At 38.8% G+C, this 25,184-nt stretch overlaps 1 protein-coding gene and 1 long non-coding RNA gene across 2 annotated transcripts in view; one reads left to right on the top strand and one right to left on the bottom strand.

Moving 5' to 3' along the window:
- The first annotated feature begins 679 nt into the window (after window positions 1–679).
- Window positions 680–25,184, top strand: part of LOC127449052 (uncharacterized) — a 67,135-nt gene continuing 42,630 nt past the window's right edge. The window contains exons 1-2 of the mRNA XM_051712154.1: window positions 680–931; window positions 24,105–24,308. Coding sequence (XP_051568114.1) covers window positions 929–931; window positions 24,105–24,308 — 207 coding nt within the window. The 5' untranslated portion in view covers window positions 680–928. The remainder of the gene's footprint in view (window positions 932–24,104; window positions 24,309–25,184) is intronic.
- Window positions 12,328–14,230, bottom strand: LOC127449071 (uncharacterized). The gene is made up of 3 exons (XR_007898657.1): window positions 13,690–14,230; window positions 13,412–13,520; window positions 12,328–12,934 (listed from the first exon to the last, which is right to left on the bottom strand). It is a non-coding gene; the product is annotated as an uncharacterized LOC127449071 (long non-coding RNA).

Here is a 25,184-nt window from a genome sequence, read left to right on the forward strand (position 1 = left end):
TTAAATAGTTTAAGTTATGGGTAGCTTGTAGCATGTGAAGCTACAGTCTCAAAGTAGCTTTCCCAACACTGATTCTTATATGTTTGAATAAAAAAATAAATAAAAAAAAAGGCTGGTAAAACTGACCATTCACCAGCCACTGTGGTGAAGGTAAAAAAAAAAAAGTACATTTCCCTCCCTGACTGCATGTCATTTACATTCCTGCTTTGGCTTAGAAACCAGCAGTGTTTTTCATTCCACAGTCTCCTCTTAAAAACGTCTGTAAATAATATTCAGGTGTGTGTGTCTGAGAAAGAGAAAGCTTCACATTCCAAGAGTTCTGCATTGAAGAGAAATAAGAAATGTGTTCTCGATGTCTCTGTCTGATGTGTTTAAATGAAGAGAAACTGAACTGTACAAAGGAAATGAAAGAATTTAGGGAGGCTTTAGTGGTCTCTTTGTTTGACCAAGTGTGTGAGTATATAAGCGAGAGAGAGAGAGAGAGAGAGAGAGAGAGAGAGAGAGAGAGAGAGAGAGAAGGGAGGCTCCTGATTTGCCACTGAGAAAAGTATGAAAAGCCTTCGGGGGATTTCCTCTAAAAGAAAGACCTCCTACTCTCCTCCGACCCTTTACTTTCCCTCCCTCCCTCCAAGAACAAATCACTTTACCGTCAAAACAAAACATTGCAGCGAGCCGACGACAGACTCTCTGCACATTGCAGTTTTCAGCAGGCTTTCTGCTCTTGTATAATCTTGTAATAACTTGTTGCACTATAGTTGTAATGCACTGTAGTCCATGTCTACTACCCTCCCCAAATCGGACAGCATGGAATCATCTTTGGATGTGAGGAATGGATCCATTCCATCTCCAGAAGTAGATTTGGAGTTTCCTATGTTGGGGATCACAGATTTGAGGATGACAGCTCAGTAGCCAGAATACTGTCGTCAAGATGGTAAATAAGACTCTTTCGTTTCGGTTTCTACACACCATTTGTGTTGCACCAGTGACCTGCTGAACTACTGATAAGAAGGCTACTGAAGTACAGATGATTGATGTTGGGAAACAGACCAGTGGGGAGTTATTATTTAGTACATTAGTCGTGTTAACATACTTAGTATGTTACTAACTTAAATATTTCATAATCCTAAAACTTCTGTTGTGCTAGTTCTACTCATAACCCATTTTCTAGAGTACATTCAAGTTTCGTTCTACAGCGTTTCACTTGTTATACATCTCTGAATGACTGATGTTTGGCTGCTTGTCGTACAGTCTACACAAACTTGATGTTGTTTTGTTTGACTTGGGCAGGTGTGTTTTATATCTCTGGTATAAAATGATTTACTCAGTGACAGGTAGAGCAAAAGAGAGGGATGTTCGTGGATTCAGAGTTAATGGAATCTAAATCTGCAGACTTCACTACACTCCCTCTGAAAATAACATTTCTTTTATATACAGTACATGTCATTCCACTAATGTGTTTTGTCATGTGGCATTTTTCCTACTATCTGTGGTTGTTATCTCTAAAACCAGACAAAAGAGTTTATCACAGTATATTTTTGGAATTATACCAATTTCTGCTGCCCACAAAATGAGGCTTCTTTCTTTTGAGCAGAACATAAGCATGTGTTTTGATTTTGAAGGAAACCGCTAGTTTAAAAAAACATTGCTAAAAAAAAATCAAGGTGACGTTTAGTCCAAATTTTACATAGGGAAAAATTTAATCGCCTATTTTTGCTTATTTTGGGGGAGGCAAGTCCCTTATTTTGAGCTTATTTTTCCAAAACATGTGACTTGTTTCTCTTGTGAGATCTGTAAACACTGCAACAAATACAGGTGCATCTCAATAAATTAGAATGTCGTGGAAAAGTTCATTTATTTCAGTAATTCAACTCAAATTGTGAAACTTGTGTATTAAATAAATTCAATGCACACAGACTGAAGTAGTTTAAGTCTTTGGTTCTTTTAATTGTGATGATTTTGGCTCACATTTAACAAAAACCCACCAATTCACCATCTCAAAAAATTAGAATACATCATAAGACCAATAAAAAAAACATTTTTAGTGAATTGTTGGCCTTCTGGAAAGTATGTTCATTTACTGTATATGTACTCAATACTTGGTAGGGGCTCCTTTTGCTTTAATTACTGCCTCAGTTTGGCGTGGCATGGAGGTGATCAGTTTGTGGCACTGCTGAGGTGGTATGGAAGCCCAGGTTTCTTCAGCTCATCTGCATTTTTTGGTTTCTTGTTTCTCATTTTCCTCTTGACAATACCCCATAGATTCTCTATGGGGTTCAAGTCTGGTGAGTTTGCTGGCCAGTCAAGCACACCAAGACCATGGTCATTTAACCAACTTTTGGTGCTTTTGGCAGTGTGGGCAGGTGCCAAATCCTGCTGGAAAATGAAATCAGCATCTTTAAAAAGCTGGTCAGCAGAAGGAAGCCTGAAGTGCTCCAAAATGTCTTGGTAAACGTGTGCAGTGACTTTGGTTTTCAAAAAGCACAATAGACCAACACCAGCAGATGACATTGCACCCCAAATCATCACAGACTGTGGAAACTTAACACTGGACTTCAAGCAACTTGGGCTATGAGCTTCTCCACCCTTCCTCCAGACTCTAGGACCTTGGTTTCCAAATGAAATACAAAACTTGCTCTCATCTGAAAAGAGGACTTTGGACCACTGGGCAACAGTCCAGTTTTTCTTCTCCTTAGCCCAGGTAAGACACCTCTGACGTTGTCTGTGGTTCAGGAGTGGCTTAACAAGAGGAATACGACAACTGTAGCCAAATTCCTTGACATGTCTGTGTGTGGTGGCTCTTGATGCCTTGACTCCAGCCTCAGTCCATTCCTTGTGAAGTTCACCCAAATTCTTGAATCAATTTTGCTTGACAATCGTAAGGCTGTGGTTCTCTCGGTTGGTTGTGCATCTTTTTCTTCCACACTTTTTCCTTCCACTCAACTTTCTGTTAACATGCTTGGATACAGCACTCTGTGAACAGCCAGCTTCTTTGGCAATGAATGTTTGTGACTTACCCTCCTTGTGAAAGGTGTCAATGATTTTCTTCTGGACAACTGTCAGATCAGCAGTCTTCCCCATGATTGTGTAGCCTAGTGAACCAAACTGAGAGACCATTTTGAAGGCTCAGGAAACCTTTGCAGGTGTTTTGAGTTGATTAGCTGATTGGCATGTCACCATATTCTAATTTTTTGAGATAGTGAATTGGTGGGTTTTTGTTAAATGTGAGCCAAAATCATCACAATTAAAAGAACCAAAGACTTAAACTACTTCAGTCTGTGTGCATTGAATTTATTTAATACACGAGTTTCATAATTTGAGTTGAATTACTGAAATAAATGAACTTTTCCATGACATTCTAATTTATTGAGATGCACCTGTATAACAACCACCTTTTGTTCAGAGTACTGTAATTTTAAAAACAACATTATTAACCATTCTTTTATTTCCTTCTAACCAGAAACCATTTGGAAATGAGGCAACAGAACGCCGGAACCATAGAGAAAAAAATACTGTTTCTGCTCAGAACAAACCGAAATGAAAAACATTTCAATTTTGGTCCCTACTTGATTGCACTTTTAAGAATTTGCTGCACCAATGCAAAGCAAAATTCTATGAAATTTAAAAACCAAATGATTTGTTTGATATTGTCATGATCCTTTAAATTAGATTCATTAAGTTAACATTAACTTAATTTAAATAACATTAACATACATTTAAACATTAAATTAAGTTTACAAAGTTGTCCCCCTATTATAAAGAATATAAAGTATAAAAACAAAAAGTATGCAAAAAATAGTTTGTCCAGGTTGTTAAAGTGAACATTATTTAGAGCTGGGCCAACTACCTTACAATACAATAAAAATAGCAATATACATATGCCACAGCTGGATTGCGATTAAAACTGCACATCTTACCACATAAGGAATGATGGTTTCAGATTTTGTGCTTATTTACATGACCTGCTTCTACATTAATTGAACTGTAGGAAATATAAATGCACACATAAATAAATAAATATTGTTACATGGATCTCAAGTATTGAAGCAATATCGTAAGTCAATAGCGAGTCAATCAATCGCACATATAATTTTTGTAGATGCTCAGTTTTTCATCTGATAATGCCTTTTAAATAGACAGTTTTGCAGAAAGTATAAGCTATTACAGTTTCGAAGGCACATTACAAAGTTGTCATTCAGTGAGTGTGATACCTGTAATTCTCCATCAACACACCCAGAAGGTCAAAATCTCAGCTGTATGATCAGGGGCGGATTTAGGCATGGGTGACATGGGAAGCCGGGGGCGGAACGAGGTGCCCACACAAACAAGTGGAAGTCCACCATCCATCTCATCTCCAACCACCCACAACTCCCAGCAACAACTTTTGATAGCAGGGGGGAGTGGGGGGGCTGAAGGGAGTTTCACCCAGGGCGCCATACAAGCTAGAACCGCTACTGTGTATGATTCTGTAGTTCATGTTTTGATCAATACAGAGTGAATTTTGCAATTGAATTGCCATTGCTACTTTGCAAAAGCTGAACAAACATGGTAATGTACAATAAAGGCCAAAGCTTACTTTGGTTTTCCGTGTGCCGCAACATTCGAATTGAATCATAGAAGTTTTAGGACTTCCTGTGAGAGATGTTTTATATGTTTTTGTGAGGGCTGCACACCTGCACACTTGTTTTCCTATGCAGTGACTAAACTGACTGCTTAACAGCTGCATTCACTGGAGAAAAAGCCATTAGGGCAAACTCTCACATTCATACACAAACAACACTCGCACTGTGTTCAAGCCCGTTACAACCTCTACCAGACCTTGAAAACACTCACACAAGTACACACATTACCACAGATCACACACACATAATCAGTGCTCGAATTGAGGGGGGCAAGGGCGGCATTAGGGACCCCCCATAAGAAGTCAAAAACAGACTTGGGGGGAGGGTCCCAAATATTTGTAATATTTGTATTTTATTAAAGATAATAATGACAAATACTATTTAATTTACACAGTTAGGATACTGTAAATTTTGTGAATTATTTACAATCAGGGCTCTACAGTGCGAGTGAAAATTAGTGCTTCCGAATGCAGAAAATTATTTGGGTTCACCGGCGAGTAACAGCTGATCTAACGCCCAAAGTTATGAACTTATTATTGCAGCCTACAGTCAGAATTAAAACTCCCTAATATATCTTCCGTCATATACCAAATACTTTTAAAAGTGGCGCGTTAGTTATTTCTGCATTAAAAGCGCCTTTTTTTTTACTCTCAAATGGCTGCTAGTGCTGTCCTTTCCCTTTCTTTTTCTTTCACACTCACGCAGATACCGAGGGAGACATATACCATGTGAAGATGGTTTAAGCGGAGTTTCTTTTTTCATTTTTCTGTCAAAATTATGGACAACGTTTTAAATAATGACGGATAAATCTAGCGCTCACATGCAAGATTCTGAGAAAAATAGTGAGTCAAATTAAAATGTGCGAATCCATAATATGCGCGATAACTGTAAACAGCATGTCAGCGCCCTCATCTAACTCAATGTGATAAGCAAACTCTCAAACATAAAAAACAAAAAAATAAAAATCATGAAATGTCACTACAAATAACAGACTCTTTGCAGAGCTGCGTGAGGATGATGCGCCCCAAATTTACAATATTCTGCTTCTCATGCAGCTGCGCTGGCTGTTGTGTGGACAAGTGCTTGTGGGTTTCTTTTTCTTGGATATTCATCGTGTCATGAAAATTCAATAACATCATACCCACGCACTGCAACACTGTAAAAACCTCTTAAAACGGCATACCTTGTTGGTGCTTTATAACGAGACCATCAAGCAGCTGCATAGCTCTGCGTCAACATGTAATAGACCAGTAGAAATGTCAACTGCTAGAAATTTATCATGTCTATCGCGGTTATGCAAAATCCGTGGCAAAGCACGTTCCCAAAAATCATTGTATTACAATCATAATTTTGCATTTCACACGGCCATCTATGATAGAGCTCTCTCGCTCACGCACACGAGCAAACACATAGAGCGCGAGGAGAGAGAGAGAGAGCGCGCATCCATGGCGTGAGAAATGCAGAATTATGATTATAATACAATGATTTTTGGGAACGTGCATTACATAACCTTTGCATATGCTGTATGTGTAGACATACAGTATGTAAGTAGAGGGGGCTTCAAGGTAAAAAGGTTGGGAACCACTGGTCTGGCGCATATTTTCATTGAAAAACAATAATATATATATATATATATATATATATATTCATTTTTTAATTTTTTAAACAGCATACAGATGCATAATTGCTTCTTTCTGGTAGTTTATGTCATATAAAATATATTAACATTGTATAACTTTCAAGAATAACCCATTAAGCATTATTGCATTATACAATGCATAATATATTCAAAACTGAAAATACATTAATGTAGTTATGAATGTCCTGAAAGTTTGATTTGAAAGATTTAAATGTTGATGAACTAGCTACTAATCTGTTAATAATTAGTCATACCTTCAGTATATGTTTGTTAATGGCAAATGGAAGTATAAAGTGTCATCAATATATTATTAGTGGCTTAAGGAGATCTGTCAGGACTGATGTAGTTTGGTGCAGCCTTTAAGGTTAATTTAAGAAATAATAATTTGAAAAAGGTTTATCAGAGAAGACGTCCTTTGTCATGTATGAAGAATCTTTTGTTAATGAATTCTGTAGTTAATGCATGCTCTGTTGTGATACTTTACCAGTTGTATTAACCTGAACACCAGCTGTGTCCCTACATAATGTTGTATTGACCTGAACACCAGCTGTGTCCCTACATACCGTTAAGCGCAACTATACATAGCTATACATAGCAACTATACATTTTTTGCATTCTGTCTGCATTGTTTTTTTTTTAATTGTTGGTCTATACACACGTTAACAGAAGTCTTTGGCCATTGCTGGCTGTTTTTTTACCATCTTTTGAATTTATGATATTGTGTCAAATTAAAAACAATTCAACTTTTAAAAACAGGTTGCGAGACCCCCGCGTTCTGTTCTATTCCATGCTCCCCAAGAACACGTCCAGTGTGAACAACCCCATTGAGTGTATTAGCCAAAGCCATAGTAAAGGGGCCAGGTGCACTATTTTTTTTAATGTTAGTCAATGTTAGATGCACATCTTTGGCCATAGTATCATGTCTCACAGTTTATTCAATGTCTAGTTCCACAAGCACCATGTTTTTAAGATGGTGTGTCAAATTAAAAACAGTTCAGTTCTCAAACGTAAGTCGCAAGACCTCCCGCTTGAATGCAAGAACACGTTCTGTGTGAACGACCCCTTAGGGTGCAATAGCTAAATCAGTAGTAAAGGGCCACTTACTGTTTATAAATTAGCAAAAGTTTATGGGTGTTAATGAGTGTTAACTGTTTTTTTTTTTTTTTTGTCTTGTGTGAACAGCCCCTTAGACTGTTAATTCTGCCATCCTATCTGCCATAGCTGACACAATATTCCAGGAATTCAGAAACTTAGGGAAATCTAAGTGATCTGAGCATATGTACAAGAGCTGTTGTATGTTTAGGTTCTTTTGTGTGTTTTGAGTTGCTAATATTTATTTAGGAAAAAGTCCTATGACCTCCATTTAAAATCAAATGAATACGATATCTGGGATCATTTGAAGTCAATTTTGCGGTCTTGGATCTCAGTGAGAAACCGCAGAGCGTTGCTTCATCTGCAGGGCATACAGCGGAGAGAGTCAATAAAACATACAAGCTGTAAAATAAGTTGGCGATATGTACAGACAGATGTGTTCACAAGACCTGCAAATGTCAAAGGTGATATATGACTGTAAAGATGTAATATGTTCTGGTTATAAATGCACGAGTACTGTCGTGTCTACAAAGAGATTTATTAATGCAGTGGGCCTCAATTTTTTTTGGTCACACTCACACCCTTTTAAACAAGAAAAACTTTTCCCCCCTCCCCCCAACCCATAATCTCACTGAAAATTATTGATATGCTTGAAGTTTAAGGATTAACTGCATTTTCTTTATTTTCATATCCCGAAATGTGTTTAAAAATCAAATTCAACTTGAAAAAGAATCTGAATGAACTTTTTGCGACTAGGCCTACATTGTTATTTTGTGAATCCTTTTTGTGTCACATAAATACATAAAACATTTTAGTTATGCCTATATACGTTCAAAACATTCACACACACACACACACACACACAAATATAGAATATTTTAAAAGAATAATTAAAAAGTTATACTGGAGCAACCCCTGGGAATGAACACATTGCAAATTGAAAATGTTGTCAGCCACTTACTGTGTCCCATGAGACACAAAGTTTTCTTCCTGTAGGGGGCGTTTCATGGCAAAAAAAAAAAAAAACAAAACAAAACAAAAAAAAGAATCCTCCACTCATCCGCATTTAAATCTCTGAACATTTTATATCTCATCGGAGACAAACGCTAAGTGTTTGCATCGAAAACGAAGTATACACTAGGCTATACCTACACACAGCTGTTAGCGCATCTGACACCATATAAACACTGTTGGGCACACTAGGGTGCCCTAGACTTTGAGAACCACTGTCTTAATGAATAGACAGAAAGAGATGGTGGAAAAAATTATTTGGAAAACAGCTTCCACACCAACCAAACCAAATGGATTTAGGATTGCACCAAAAGCTCTAGCATGAAAGCACTTTTTTTTTTTTTTTTCACAGAGAACTTTTTAGTCTCTAGTTCGAGACCAAAATCATCCCTATTCTGGTGCTTTAAAGAACCCAGAAACCAAAACACTGATCTGAAGAACCTAAAATTAAAAATCAAGAGCTTTTTTAATCTCCAAAAACAATTTTCACATTTTCATTTAAAAACGCAATAATTTCGAAAACCCTTTAAATTACCGCATAGTTTGGAAAAATGAGAATGTAAGGAAACTGAAAACGGAGTTGTCAAATAAAAAACATATTAGTGTGGATGTGGCATAATGTGCTGCAAAGAACCCTGAAGAATCTTTATTTCACATTTTACATTTATGCATACCAGTTGAGCAACAGAAACACTGTATTTTGAGTAAATAGTGGAGACACAATTGAGATGTTCTAGATGTTTGTGTGGTGAGAGTGGGCAGTGGTTTAAGAATGCTCCATTGCGCTGTGAATGCAGAACATTGTGCCAAACTCCTTCAGTGAGCAGTTAAACTACTGTGGCATTGAGACAAAGATAACACTGTCCTGAAGAAAAGAGGAGAGGAGGAGAGACCTGCTGAGAAGTTGATAGATTTTGACAGCTGAAGAATCTTGTTAAATTAGTTAAATTAGTGTTGATCTCAAGAAAGCAGATGGACTTTTTAACTTCAACCACTTGTACTTTTATTTTATTTTTTGCGTTCTTTATGCAATGCTGAAGTAATTACAACACTTCAAAAGAGGGTTTAAATGTTGTGAGTACTTCTTTATCCTGTGCCAAATGCACGTCAAGACATATTCTTAAGAACTATCCATTAATTACCAACAAAAGCATTCATCAGCCAACTAACAAAGGACAATGCATCTATGTGAACTTCTGCAGTTAATCCAGGATGAACTTCAAAGGCATTAGTCATTAATCTTTTAGTTCATACAAAATCTTTTTTTAAACACTGGCCCTTAACACTTACTTAGTTTACTCATTTAAAACCATGACTTGCACTACACATAAATAACTAATATTGGCATTATATTCATGCAGTTAGCCAGAGAGGAATTGGCCCCCACCGTGAGCTTGGTTTCTTCCAAGGTTATTTTTCTCCATTAACCAACATCTTATGGTTTTGTGTTCCTTGCCACAGTTGCCTTCGGCTTGCTCACTGGGGTACTAAATACAGTTATTATTTAATTATCTATTTTTATACACAATTTACAATCATATTTAATCAGACTACACAATGATTACTTTATAGATATTACAGTTTAATTTTCTGTTAATGCATGATTTTCTGTAAAGCTGCTTTGAAACGATGTGAGTTGTGAAAAGCCCAATACAAATAAATAGTGTTGTCACAGTACCAAAATTTCAGTAGTGAAATTTCACGGTTCTTGATACCAATTTCGATAGCACAGCAATTTCGATACCACAGCAAAAATATGATAATATATAATGTGCTATTGAACACACCAGTTTAATAATTATTTTAATAATTATAGTTTAATTATTATTATTCTCTAGAACTTTCCAGAACATTTTTTAAAGTTTCATTTAATTTTATCATCAAAATGGTGTCTAATCAATAAATATATAGAAAATATAACTTTTCAACATGTCAATGCATTTTTTGCCAAACTTTCATTCAACAGCTGTCTTGCTTGTGATATTTTGATTTATTATTATTATTACTACTACTACTGCTGTGAATATTACATTTTACTATACAGTTGTAATATATTTTTATTCAGTTTCTTAAATTTCAGGCATCTAGCTTTTATTTTGAATTGTGCTTTTATTTTGACGTTTGTTGCCAGAAGCTTCACTTTTCCAGATCAACAGCTGGCAACATGGCCCAGTGTGATCATAGAAGACTTTCATGTAATGTCTGAAATCTTATCTTTTTTCACTGTCATTTGATGGCCACAAATGATACTGACTGTTACTTTTGATTTTGAACCCCCCCCCCCCTTTTTTTTTTCAAGGACTCATTATTCCATGTCTGTTACTCACATGTTTGTGAAACTTGTTCAGTTTATGTCTTAGTTGTTGAATCTTTTTATTTTCATACAAATATTTACACATGTTAAATTTGCCGAAAATAAAAGCAGTTGAAAGTGAGAGGATGTTTCTTTTTTTGCTGATTTTATTTATGTAAAAGTTTAAGGATGGGCATTGGGCAAGGAGGTGGCTAGAACCGGCTGAACAGCAAACAAAGTTTTAATGTCAAACTTAACTTAAAATAAACATAAACAAACACAGACATACATGCAACGCGGCAACGTGCATCTCTCTCTCTCGAATTGGCACCTCCAGCTCGTCTTTATCCCACTCCCGGCTGATTAGCCCGATTCAGTGCGGCCATGTGTCTTCACGGCCCAGCACTGCCCTCCTTCTTGTCACACTCCTCTATCACCCGAGTCAGGTCAGGGAAACCCCTAGCATGACACACTCCCCTCCCTTCTTGGAGAGGGGGCGTTGGGCCATGCCTGCCGGCAGGTCTTCCCCGCCTTTCTGGAGCCCTGAGAGAGATGAGGGGAGGGAAAGTGCGAGGCGGAGCGACAGAGAGAGAGGAGAGAGAGAAAAAATTGTCACCGGCTCCCAGACGCTCTGTCGCCCGGTCCTCAACCACTCCTCCGCCCTCTGGTGGACGCCAGCTCGCTCCACCCCTGGCAGACAGCAGCGAGTCCTCCTGCCCCTGGCGGACTGAACCGCTCCTACCCTTCTTCGGCGAACGCTGCTCCTCCGGCTCTCCTTTGGCAGAAGGCAGCCGTGAGGACTCACCGACAGCGCATCCCTCCTCCTTCCCGGGTTTTGGCACCACTGTAACAGTTTAAGTTTGGGAAAGGAGGCAGCGGGAACCGGCTGAACAGCAAACAAAGTTTTAATGTCAAACTTAACTTAAAACAAACATAAACACAGACACACATGCAACGCGGCTGCGTGCGTCTCTCTTTCTCGAATTGGTGCCTCCGGCTCATCTTTATCCTCGTCTTCATGGCCCAGCCCCACCCTCTGCGTGGTTCACAGTAGATTAGTGCTCTGCTCTGTCATCTGATACAATGTGAATGATTCTCAATGTCGGTGGAGTTTCTAGTGTTTGAGCTGTTGGATTTACTTAAAGTGAGTTAAGTTTAAGAAAAACAGTTAAAAGGGATAGTTCAACCAAAAATGTCAATTCTGTCATCATTCACTCACCCTCATGTTGTTCCAACCCTGTATGACTTTCTTTCTTCTGTGAAACACAAAAGAAGATATTTTGAAGAATGTTGGTAACCAAACAACATTGGTGCCCATTGAATTCCATTATATGAAAAAAAAAAAAAAAAACATTTCTCAAAATATCTTCTTTTGTGTTTTGCAGAAGAAAGAAAGTCATACAGGTGTGGAACAACATGAGAGTGAATGATGACAGAATTGAAATTTTTGAGTGAACTGTCCCTTTAAGAGAAGAAAATATTCAAAATAATAAACAATCTTGTAAATGTCAACTAACCTCTTACACATGGACTTATTTGAGATTTATTTTAAAATGTCAACTATACACAAAAACACCACACTGGGGCTCAACATGAACAAATGTACACTACCACTCAAAGTATGAGTACATCTGCTTGACACCTGGTTATTCATTAAACAGCTACGAGGAATTAATTTGTCTCAATTAAATGGTGATGCCTCCATGACCAAGTTAAACAAATAAGACTGAGGACAACTATGTACAAGAAAACGCAATGTGGTGAAAAAACCTGCATGTTTTCCTGACAGCTTATTTGTATAGGAATTTTGTTCTTCTCTCCTTCTGAGCGGCAAACTTCTCAATGACTTTCTTATTAAAGTCAGGAATGTCCCTGTCAAATTCTTTCTCCATGGAGAGCATAGCCAGAGCATTAAGGTGATCCTGTGTCATGGTGTTTCTCAGGAAGGTCTTGATCCTCTTCAAAGTAGAGAAGCACCTCTCTGATTCTGCTGTTGTCATGGGTGTGGTGATAAGGATCTTGAGAAGACTGACAGTCTCTGAGAAAGTACTCTGAAGGTTGTTCTCCATGAAAAACTGGTACAGAGGCACTGCACCACTGCACTGTTTTGAGCTTGGCCTTGTTCAGCATAGGGTACGCCTCCACTGTTGTTTCAAGCGCTGCATCATGGAACTTCACACCGTGTTGTGGGAACAACTCTCCATGCAACAGTGTTGTGCTGATGAGGTGCTGGGTGAAGGAGAACTGCTCCTTGGCATGCATCAGGATGGTATCACATACCTGTAAAATATACATCATCAGCTTAAATTTACAATATTGTAAATTTATTGTTAAATTTACAATAAAGCTATTTTGATGAAAGTGATTCTGATTGAACACGTCCAAGTCAATTATATGATTACTAAGGTTATAACACCAGTATTCTTAATTGCACTTAACAGTATGTTTACTTCTCCTGATCTTTAACTTGCTATTGGTTTCCCCAACAAGACAAGGTCTACAGGAGCATGTCAATAAATAAACCACCTATTTTCTGTTACATGTGAGGATGCCTTATACACTGAATTCCTTTCCTATGTGTGTGGATGACAAAAAATCATCATGCTGCTTGTGACTGCTCTGTCATAAACCTGGAATCTATGGAGTGAACAAAATATGAATGCAAATTTAAATTGCAGACAGCCTGCTGCATCATTCAGCGAAGTCAGCTGTGGTAATATGCCATACTGTGTCTGTTTCATTTATTATTTTTTTTACTTCTGTAGCCAGCCTCTGTTGTTATCCTGGTCCCAGCAACCTCCGTCGCTTTATTGGCTGGTGCTGCTGGTCAGATGCATTGTCCCCACACGGAGAGGGAATGGAGGCCCTGTTCCAAAAAATAAAATTAATAAATAAAAAATAAAGTGATGTGCTCTATGACAATCATTCACTTTGATGGCAAGGCACATTTAGGCTTTTACAGACTGCTGGAAGTGAGCAATTCATCATTCTAACAACAACAGCTTTATCAGCCAATAGTAAATATAGTTATTTACCTGATCATTAGCATGCTGTCTGTGAACCTCTGGACAAGTGCTTTAATGCAGACAGGGTCGATGTTCCTCTTCTGCAGCTGGTTGAACAGCATGTCTACATTTGGCATGACCTTGTGGAACAATGCCAGGAAAAAACAGAAAGCCTCGTCTCAAAGCATCCTCACAAAGCCCCCAGCCTCTATGACAGTTGCAGGATCAAAGTTCCCAGAGTCTCTGATGGTCTGGAAACACATTTTATGAGGTCATCCTTATGCTGCATACATCCTTATGTGTTTACAGCGCGACTGTGGAAGTTCCACCATGTTGTACAGGCTCTGGGGAGTCTATGCGCAACCACTTGGTCAAGCACGGTGATTCGCTTGGGTGACCTGGAGAAAGCAGAAAATCCACCAAATTCGGAAAAAAGTGCCGATCCTGGGGATGTGTGATGTTCCCTGCTGCATGATGTGGTTCAGCTGATGCGCATAGCAATGGACATAGTGAGGACCTTCGTAGACATCCATTATCTTACGTTGCACTCCGCCGGTGCCTCCCCTCATTACAGCAGCCCCGTCATAAGCTTGGGCGATAAGTTTGGCCTTTTGTCCATTTGGAAGTATGGTGCTTAACCTGTCCAGAAGCGCTGTAGCGATGGTGCCGGCGGTTGCGTTCTGGATGGTAATGAACTAAAAAAAACCACTCTTGGATATTACTGTTGGCATCAATGTAGCGCAGCACAAGCACCAGCTGGCAGTGGGTGGAAATGTCAGTCATCTCATCTGCCTGAATGGTGATAAATTCAGCGGCCTTTACTTCCTCCAGAATGTAATCCTTGAGCACTGACAGCATGCAGTCCAACAGCTCGTTTTGTACCATCTTTGACGTGCCTTTAAAACTGGTAGCTGTCTTAAGGTGCTCCTCCAGTACAATGTTTAGGGAGGCAACAAAATCCACCAATCCCCTAAAAATGTCAGACGCATCAGTCTCATCATGCCCACGCAAGGCCAACTCAAAAGCCCCACAAAACTTCACACAATCGATTATTTTGGATAAAATGTGCCTGTTTTTATCCACCTCCTCCTTGTGTTTCCTCATCACAATCCTTAGGCCGTCGTCAAGCTGCATAGCGATGTTCACTCTTCCCAATATGGCTAGTTTGACAGAATTATCCATGTGTGCCCTGGTGTTCTCGTGTTTCCTTACTTTCTCAGACAGGTGCTTCATATCTCTCACTCCCATAGCTGTCCATGCTGGATCTGTCCCCGTTGTTTTAAAAAGCAAGCACAGAAAGCAAAATAATGCATTAGCATAACCGCACCCACATAGCCAGGCCTTTTTGGTGTACCAACTACAAGAGAAGCCTCGTGTGTATGGCTTCCCTTGTTCGCTAGCCTGCTGTCTGACTGCGAGGTCAGGTTGATCTGGGCCCAGCTCTTTCACCTCTAGTTTTTCCACCAAAGTTCTCCTCTCAAACAGACTTTGGAAGAGAGTTAGGGTTGGGTCTGGAAGCAGTAATAATTGCGCTCACCATTATCATGTAGCTAAAATGGCGCCCCTACAGACTAGTCCTGATTTTAGCAGTGGTTCGTTAGGGGCGATAAAATAATCGCCCTTTTCGGATTCGATTTGAGGATGCTGATTGGCTACATTTTATGCCCTATCTTGAATATGTTCATATCTTGAATCAGCAATTGGCTAAATTGCTACATAGACCCGCCTCCTGTGGGCGATCCTCTCTATCGCCCCAAAGCTGAACCTGAGACATGCGGACAGGCAGAGACATGTAGGGCAAGCATATATTTTGCCATAGCGCCCTCTACTGGCCAGCCGCCACTGCTGTATATGCTTCTGCCATACGTTTTTCAACTTCATAAAAAAAAAAACATGTTTAATTGCTGAATTCTCTCTGAAGTACTACACTACCCACAATCCTGAAGCAAGATCCACCAATCAGAGATCATCACAGCAATTCGCAAAAGTGCTCGCCCACTTTTTTAGCCGTCTTAGTTCTGGATGTATTTTACCCATTCATTTCCAAAATGAAACTATTGATTTGAAGTTATTTATTACAAATATAGAAACAATATATTTTAAGTTTATGACAAAATATTCAGATTTATACAAATATATAAGTAGTTTGAGAGTGTAGGGAGAGCAACTCAATTGCGTCATTTACAGTGTGTCATGGGAGTGGACGGAGCTGTAGAGCACTTTTGACACACTTTGTTTGGCACAATTCTCTGATTGGTGGATCCTTCTTTGCAGGATCATGGGCAGTGTAGTTCTTAACCAGGAATTCCTCTCCTATGGAGAAAATGAATGGGATTTTTACTCCTGGGACTCATGTGCTAGCCAAGACATCGACTTACAGGCCAACCTGTTTAGCTAATTCGCTTCAGGTTCCCTCAGAATTTCAAATGGTTTTTAGAATAGTGTTTTTTTGTTTTGTTTGTTTTTTTTTTTTAATTAATGAGTAAAATAAAGTCTGTAGTTAACATTACATGAAGACTTGAACAGTTTGCTCTAAAATATAAATTATAAACAGTAATGCCACAAACGCGAATTTTGAAAATGTGTGCTTTCAAAAACCAAGAAGCTAACGAGCTGCAGTCTCATTTTAAAGCAGGGAATAGGAAGCTAACGTTACTTAGCTAGCCTTCTTCGCCGACATCCATAGACTTTAGTTTTGCTAGCCTGCAAGAGCTTTAGCCTAGCTAAGTAACATTAGCTACCTAGTCCCTGCCTCAATATGGGATGTTGTAGCGTTTGATTTTTTTTTTTCTGTCAAGAAAACACATTAAATATACACAACAAGACTGATTTTATAACATTACTCACAATGCTTTAAGGCATGAGTGGTCCATTCATTCCCTGACAAAAGACTATCATTCACACGAGACATGGATTTTGAATGCAACATCCAAAAACATTTTTTACATTTATAAATTACAGTAAGTTGCATGATTATTGTAGGTAAAAAAAAAATAAAATAAAAAAATAAAAAACGCTGCTGCAAATACTCATTTACATGTCTAAATTTAGTCACTCCAGCTCAGCTGAACCAATTGAGTTGCAATTTTGTCATGTATTATCATACCTATGGTACCAATTGAGCCAGGACCACCCTCTTAAAAAAATAGGTGTATGACACATGAGTACATTCATGCATTTCTGTCTTATGGACAAAATAAATAAAGGCCTACTTCTTAAGCCAAGACTACTAAAAAAAAATTTGCAAATACCATTGCAAAGTATTGTAACATATACAGCAGAAGCTCTTTGCTAACACACATGTATGACTGACAATATTTGTTGTTTATTGGGTATATAAACTCTGAGTGTTTCTATGAAGGCAAAAGCCTCTGAATTTTGGTGTATTTTAAACATTATATTGAAGAGTGTAATTACCCGTTTACCTCGGCGTTGTGAAATTATAGGGAAATGTATGCATTGCCAAATGAAAAGGTGTATTAGCAGTATATATTTTCATTTAATTGAGAGTTGTAGCATCAGAGCTGGGCTGCTATGACTGAAGTAAAGGTGAGAATAACAAAGAGCATCTGTTAAACATTATTTGCTCTGGAAGAACTGTGTTGACACATGCAAGACCGTCCCTTACTAACATTTACAGATATCAAATGTTAATTAACTTTTCAAAGTTCAGCCAAGAGCTGATTGTAAGGCTGAACTGGGTGTTATATATGCTGTAAAAACACTGGGAAATACAGTTGACAGTCTCCTGAATGCAAATTCCAGACTAGAGGAACAATGGCAGGCCCCAGAAATCCCTCATTTGGGACCCTGAGGACTTTTTTAAATGAAGTTTGACTTTGACGTGTTTGGAACAGCAAGGTGTGGACGTGTAATGGGAAAGGACAGGGGGTAAACGGAACAACGGGCCCAGAGCCATGAGTGAGAGAGCGATCTGGACCAGCAGAATGACCAGCAGTGTTTACACAAGAAGAAAAGTATCAGATGGGAAAGTCAGCCAAAGGACCTGAGAGGTTCCGCATGTGCTCAGACAGGACCACCCTGGATGAGACGCATGCACACGCCAGACAAACAACTTCAGTTAATGATTCAATTTAGAGACTGTTGTGTCTGTCTGCAATTATTAATCATTAAACCTATCGTGCATGGTCCCGTCCTACAGGGTTGGGCAAAATTCTAAATGTGAAGCTGAAGTGTGCAGCCTAATTTTTTTATGGCAAAATAATTTCTCCTGTCCCATGCAGAGACAACGTCATGAAGCCATTTGTAAGTTGATTTCCTGAAAAGTATGAGCACTGTGGTCCATTTGAGCAGCCAGACCAGGAGTGTGTTTCCCAAAATCATCATTAGCCAACTATGGTCGTGTAGAGCCGAGGAGGGCGGGGCCGGGCTGGAATGAGACACACCCGGTCCCCAATCAGCCTGATGGGGCGCGCGAGGGATAAAGGCGGCCGGGGACGACAGTTCGAGAGAGAGAATTGCAGGCAGCTGTGCTGTGTTTTTGGTTGTGTGTGTTTTTGGTTAATAAATTATTATTTAAGTTGTCAAGCCGGTTCTCGCCTCCTCCTTTCCTCTAAACCCCCTTACACTGGTGCCGAAACCCGGGAAGGAGGAGGGATTCCCGTCGCAGGATCCTCGACACTGCTGTCCACCCAGGGGAGCGCCGCTGTCGTCCCCGGCCGCCTTTATCCCTCGCGCACCCCATCAGGCTGATTGGGGACCGGGTGTCTCTCATTCCAGCCCGGCCCCGCCCTCCTCGGCTCTACAGGTCGTAAGTTCCATCATTACCAACATAGTTCAACGATTTGGTGTTTCCCGAAACTGTAATTTGAACGAATGTACGCAAACAGCATCGCAAAGTAGTGTGGTTGGAACTACAGCTCTTTACCTGTGGTTAGAGGCATAGCTCCTTGTTAGTTTGTTGTGTGGACATCATTTCACTTTGCTGAGGCTTCTATATCTTTTATTCCATATATATCTTTCATTCTGTCAAGGCTTAGGCTAGATCACTTTTACATGCATTTTAAAAAATATATAGTTGTTCAGGGTTTTGCAGAAAGGGGCATTATGAGAAGTAATTTTAACATGAATGCAGACGTTTAAGCACTTAAAATTTGTTAAGAGAAAGTGCTTTAACACAAGCGGTTTCTGTTGGACAACACGACTTTTATGTGTTTATGTTAACACACAAGTGGCATTTTTGGCTGCGTTCCTAACTGGATAAATCAGCCTCCGGAGGGAGGGAGAACAATCATAATAGATAGCTTCAAACTCAATTTTCAATAAAAAATGGCTTAAAAAGGGAGTTCCAAATGACTGTTATTTTGGAACCCCAAATCTTTCAGCCCTCCGCTGCTCTCACAATGGATGGTAAAGTCTTAAGACAGGGAATAGGGCACAGGTATGATCTCTTATGAATAGAATGCACCCATTTGAAGAGTGTGCAGGTGCATTTGTGCTCAAGCACGTCAGAGGAACCCCGAAGTCTGATGTAGAGGGAAACAAATCTATTCCAGCACAATTCATCTGTGTCATTACACGGTGCACGCTAATTTCATGTCTTCAGCAGCTTTCTCTCATGAAATGTCTTTTTAGTGTACGTGTCAATGAGCTTTTATCATTTAATTTTCCTGGAAGTTATTACTCCACCCCCTGCATAACGTCATTAACGACTTCTCTATAGCACCTCTTGTGCACAGATATGGGCGTGTAGAGTGATACGACAAGTTGAGAAAAGTTTAACTTTTGTGGTAATGGAGTCGAGTGCAGGAAATGAAAGTTTCTGGGAGCGATTTCACTGTACTATATGATTTGTCTGTAACCACATACATGGATATAATAAAAAATTATGCATGGAAAGGAAAATGTTGGCAGTCTAAGTGAGTTTGATTCGTACATTGATAGTTCGTTCATCTTGTTAATGATCTGATGCAATGAGCGCTGCTGTAGTTCATATTAAAATACTCTCCCCTGCAGAATGTAAATTTTTAGGGACAAGAGAACTGATTATTAAATTAGAATGACGTTGTAGAAATTATTGGCAGTCTGAGTGAGTTTGAGTCATAGATTTTCTACATTGATACATTAAATATACACAACAAGACTGATTTTATTACATTAATCTGGTTAATGATTAAATGCATTGAGCACTGCTGTAGTTTATGTAACACTCTCCACAGCAGAATGTAATTTTTTAGTGCCAAGAAAACAAATTCCTTGTCAAATTAGAATTATATCTTGGTTTTGCCAGCAATGTATCTTATCTGTGATGATCACAATTTTTAAAGACATGGCCAGACATGCAGTCCACACCAATAACGTTAGAGCAACTGCAGTAGTAACGCCCAGGAGCGACTCCATAGTACAGAGACTATCGACATCAAGCGATAAAGTCACTGCATGTGTGTATGGGGCTTATGTTGTTGAACCAACATGGTTCGAACGATGGATGTGTGACACAGTGACTACGGTTTCGGGAATCAGTCGTGACTAGCTAGTTAATTTCTCTAACGATGCATCATACAATGGTGGTTAAGCAGTGAGTCACATCGTTGTTTAGGAAATGCACCCCAGCCCGACACAGCAACATTGGCTCAGCCAATGGCGTGAGTTTAGGACAGGACTATCTGTTTTTTGAACAATGACCCTGTTTGAAAACACACATTATTTTTGCAATTCATTTTGCATAAAAAAAAAAAAAAATGGAATGATAGGAACAGGACATTTTTTAAACAGCCACAAAACAAATAATTTAAATAAATAATTTCATTAGCCCAAGATAAGATAAGTGTTTTTAGGATTTATTTTTTAAGGAATATTCTGGGATCAATACAAGTTAAGCTCAATTGAAAGCATTTGTGACATAACTTTGATTTCAACAAAAATTTATTTTGACTTTTTTTTGTGTGTGTGTGTGTGTGTGTGTGTGTGTGCGAGAGAGAGAGAGAGAGAGAGAGAGAGAGAGAGAGAGAGAGAGAGAGAGAGTGTGTGTCATAACATTCCTAGGTAACTTGTACCACAAATTATGTGTATTATTAAAACTACACTTGAATAGTAGTTCATCTCATTTTAATTTTACTTCCTTATATCACCGTTTGAATTATAATTGTGCATCTGGTTTGCTACCCAAATTTAGCTCAAATTCACACTTAAATTAGATATTAAAAAGGAATTCTCAATTCAAATCTAATTGGTGCATAACTATGTTGTCCTAATAATATTTACGTTCATTAGACCTCTTCAATATTGAAGATAATAACTGTTTATTAATCACATATCACTGGATTTCAGGAAACAGAGCAAGTCTAGTGCAGATCAACCTAGACAAGAGATCTACTGTACATCATCTAGTCATTTAGCAGACACTTTTATCCAAAACAACTTACAAATGAGGAGCATCGATGTGTGCATACTTTACAGGTGAGAACACAACCATACAGTATCACACAATGACTGACACACTATAGTTCTGAAAATGTACTGGTGAAAATGGTAAGTGTGATCATTAAGTTAAGTAACAGCACACATCTTCTCAACAAGACACATGATTTGAGCTATCATCCATGTCAGTAGCACTCATGGTAAATGGCAAAGTTTAATACTTAGTATAAAAGTATGAGCAATTATAATAGTGATATTTACAACCACCACTTATTCTACATACTGTCATCCCAGACACAGTTACATAATAACCACTAGGCATTTATTTTATTTTTTTTAAAGGAAGGGATTTGTTTTTGTTTGTTGCTCTTACCCAAGCAGACATAAACATCCTGTGTGAGATAACACTGGTTCTGTAAGCATTTTTCACAGGAAGACACTAATAACTTTCTTGAGCTGAAGGTTTAAAGTAGTTGACCCAAAAATGACCATTCTGTCATTATTTACTCACCTTCATGTCATTCCAAACCTGTTTGACTTTCTATCTTCTGCAGAACACAAAAGGAGGTGTTTATTAGAGCTGCTCTTAACCTTACAATGAAAGAGGATAGTGACCAGAGGCTTCAAAAAGGACAAAAAAGCACCACAAAAGTATCATAAAAGTGGTCCATATTCAAACGACATAACTCAAACCACTAAACAAATTTCAATATTTCTTCCATGTATAATAATTGCATTGGGTTGCATACAATTGTTTCAAACATGCCATTTAAAAGTCTGGTCCCACTTTGTATTAGGTGTTACTACTACTAACTACTACATACATTAAAATACATACAATACAATGTATTTATTGTGTAACTACATGTTGTTCTGCAAAATTCTCACAAGATTCACATTTGCTGTTACTGAGGTTGAGGTATGGGTAGGTTTAAGATTAGGGGTTTGGGTTAGGTTTAGGGGTAAGGTTAACATTGTAACTACTGATGTAATTAAATGCCGGTACCTTAAATGTAAGTACAATGCAACAACATGTATGTACATAATAAGTACATTGTAGAAAATGCTTAAGTACATAGTAGTTTAAGACACCTAATATAAAGTCAGTCCAAAAGTCTTTACCTCAAACCAGATGACCAGCAATTCTGTAACAGATTTTCTCTGTTTAAGGTTAAACTAAGAGCAATCCGATTGGAGAGGAATAGATTTCACTCATTTTCCACACAACATTCCCAGAGTTTTAAATTATTCCAAGTCAGACACATGAAACTTGACCCCAACATCCTCATTAAAGCTGACTGACTGAGAAACATGCATGATAAATATTTGGAAGAGCAAATGTGAGTCAGTCATTCATATGTATCTCACAGTAATGAATGGATGTTTTTATATTACACACATGCTCTGTACATAAACACTTGTAATCCCTCTCAGCAATATGGCGGCTCTAAGACTGTGTGTTTTCTTTGTTCTCTCTTGTTTTACTCGTCTGTTAATGATACAAACCTCCCTGCATGAGGTAAAGCATCTCAAATGAGGTGCATCTTGGACAAACTCCCACTTTTGAGAGCCCACACTGACTTAACATGGTGGATAACAGAATAGAAACACGTCAGGATGGATTTGATGAGACCAAAGTGGTGAAACCATAATATCACACAAGCTTCATTGTCTCTTTGTGTGGCTGTGTAACAAGTGAGATTTAGGAGGGGTTGAAGTCATGGAAAAGATTTGCCATAGGCAATTGACAACAACCTCATTTTACTTCTTCAAACAAAGCATTTGGGCCTTTCACACAATGGCTGTAGTCTCATGTATCCTTACACGTAACCCGGGATATTTCTTACAATGGATATGCATCAAACTCAGAGGTTGTCAACCTTGGGGTGGCTACCCCACATGGACTACGTTTTCTTAAGCATAATTGTTGCTTTAGCTGTATTTTAGACCTATATATTAAATATGCAGCTTCTCTTACACTTAAAATATTAAATGGATTGTAGGTTACAATGGACGCAAAGGTAACGAGCCAGCTGCCGCAAAAGGTGAATGCACAGAAGTGTTACCGATTGAGTTCCCTAAAACTGCAGGTACCGTCTGCTTGCAGTCATTTGTGCAAAGCCAGATTAAGGTAGATGGACCACAACAAAGTGGAGCAAAACACAGGGGGCTCGAGGAATTTTTTTTTAAAGCTTAACAACTTTTCCTTGACATTTTAAAAATGGCTCGAGTTGAGGCTAAATGCCAAAATATACTTCCATGGCTGCATGATGCAAATTCTGCCATTAGCACAGTACAAACAGACGCAGCATCTCACAGAAGAAAAGCACTGTATACTTTGGCCTTTGGCTGCATCTCGTGCAATTTTTTTAAAGCAAAAAAGTTTAGCTTTAACAAACACATCTTGAGACCCAAAGTATACTTCAGTTTTCCGAGTGACACTACGTCTCAAATTTCGGCATCAACACAGTACACACGTACTGTCTGCGTGTCTAGAAGACATGGGCTGCATGCGGACAGTCCCCGCATACTGTGTGATGACAAGATTTGCATTATACACCCTGTGCGCAAGATGTAGAAGCACACAAAAAACCGAAGTGCACTTTGGCCTTTAGCAGCCTCTTTGTATTTATGTAAGACTACTGCATGTGTGCGTCATCTGCACATTTGCCCAGCATTGACTGTACTAAAAGAGTATCACAAAGCAGTCGTTGTGCACATGCATCGAACGCGTCTGTACGTGCTCACGGTCAAAAGAGTGAACTTTAAAAGTCTAGCGTGCTCGACTGCGCACGAGACAGAAATGTACACAGAAAAACGAAGTATACCCAACCCAAGCCTTAAGTAAATAATAAGGAAATTGGCAAAATAGTAACAATTATTTTTAAGAATGTAATCTGACACCTTTGAGATCATAAAGTGTATAGCTTTATTGTGCGACATGGGTGGTGGTATGGGGTCACAAGAATTTTGGAACCTAAAAAAATGAGATGCTGAAAAAAGGTCAAGAATCCCTTAACTAACTAACAAATAAATCCCTCTCCCTCTCTGTTTCTCTCTCTCAGTCTCAGAACCCTTCCTCTCTGGACTGGTCCATTCAGAGCACACTGTCATCTCTTTTTCCGCCATTTGAGGCTACCGCTCCTACTGTTCTCAGCCAACTCTTTCGCATCATTGAGGAGCGTTACCATGGAGATGCACTGCAGTGCCTGCTGAACTTCCTCATCCCAGCCAAACACATCCTAGAGTGTGTGCAACAAGCTGCGTGTGTGAGTACTATATGATAATCAAAGCACAAAAGAGTGTCAATGCAGGAGATTTAAAATTAAACAGCAGCACAGTGAAAAAACAACCTACTGAAAACTTATCAAGTTAATTTTTTAACATTTAAGGAATAGTTCACCCAAAAAAGATCATGCATTCATCAATTACCCACCCTTGCATGACCTGCCTGGTCTCATGAAAACATGTTACTATACCTAAATTTTTGCTAAATAATTTTTCATGGCTCATTGTATGTATCGCGGCAGTGTCCTGGTGAAATGATCACTAGAGGTGCTACAACAACAACAATTTCCTTTCACACAAATCACAAGTAAAACAGCAGATTATCGTTCATAAACACTTACTTTATGCCCTGTTTCTCACACAGTGCTATCTTATGACATACAGACACTTTTACTGGTGCAAAATAAGGCGATAAAATTTAACATTTGCATTACAAAACCAACTACATTTACAAGATTGTTTGAGCATGATCAAATTGCACGGTAGCTCAACTGTGATGCAGTCCTGAAGAGTAGTTGACACGTGAGTCAAAAGTGTCATAGAAGCACCACAAAATTACATGGTTGCTTTAGCAGTTGCGTTTTTCATCTCGCATTTGCTTTTTCTGACACTGTCGGTTAGGTTTAAGTTTGCTTTTAGCGCCACTTAGTGTACATTTAATCTCGGAACTGCCGCGATACATGTAAGGAGCTACGTAGTTTTGTGAAATATTGCCTCAGTCAAGTTATTTTCATTTGATCTGGTTCCACATGACACACGAGAACCATAGTCATTCAACATCATTGTCGTCAAACCTGGTGTAACACGTCTTCGTGTGTCATATTTGATTGTGAACGAGCTGCAGCAAAGAGAAATAT

The sequence above is a fragment of the Myxocyprinus asiaticus genome, chromosome 12, assembly GCF_019703515.2.
Source record: "Myxocyprinus asiaticus isolate MX2 ecotype Aquarium Trade chromosome 12, UBuf_Myxa_2, whole genome shotgun sequence".
Taxonomy (NCBI): Eukaryota; Metazoa; Chordata; class Actinopteri; order Cypriniformes; family Catostomidae; genus Myxocyprinus; species Myxocyprinus asiaticus.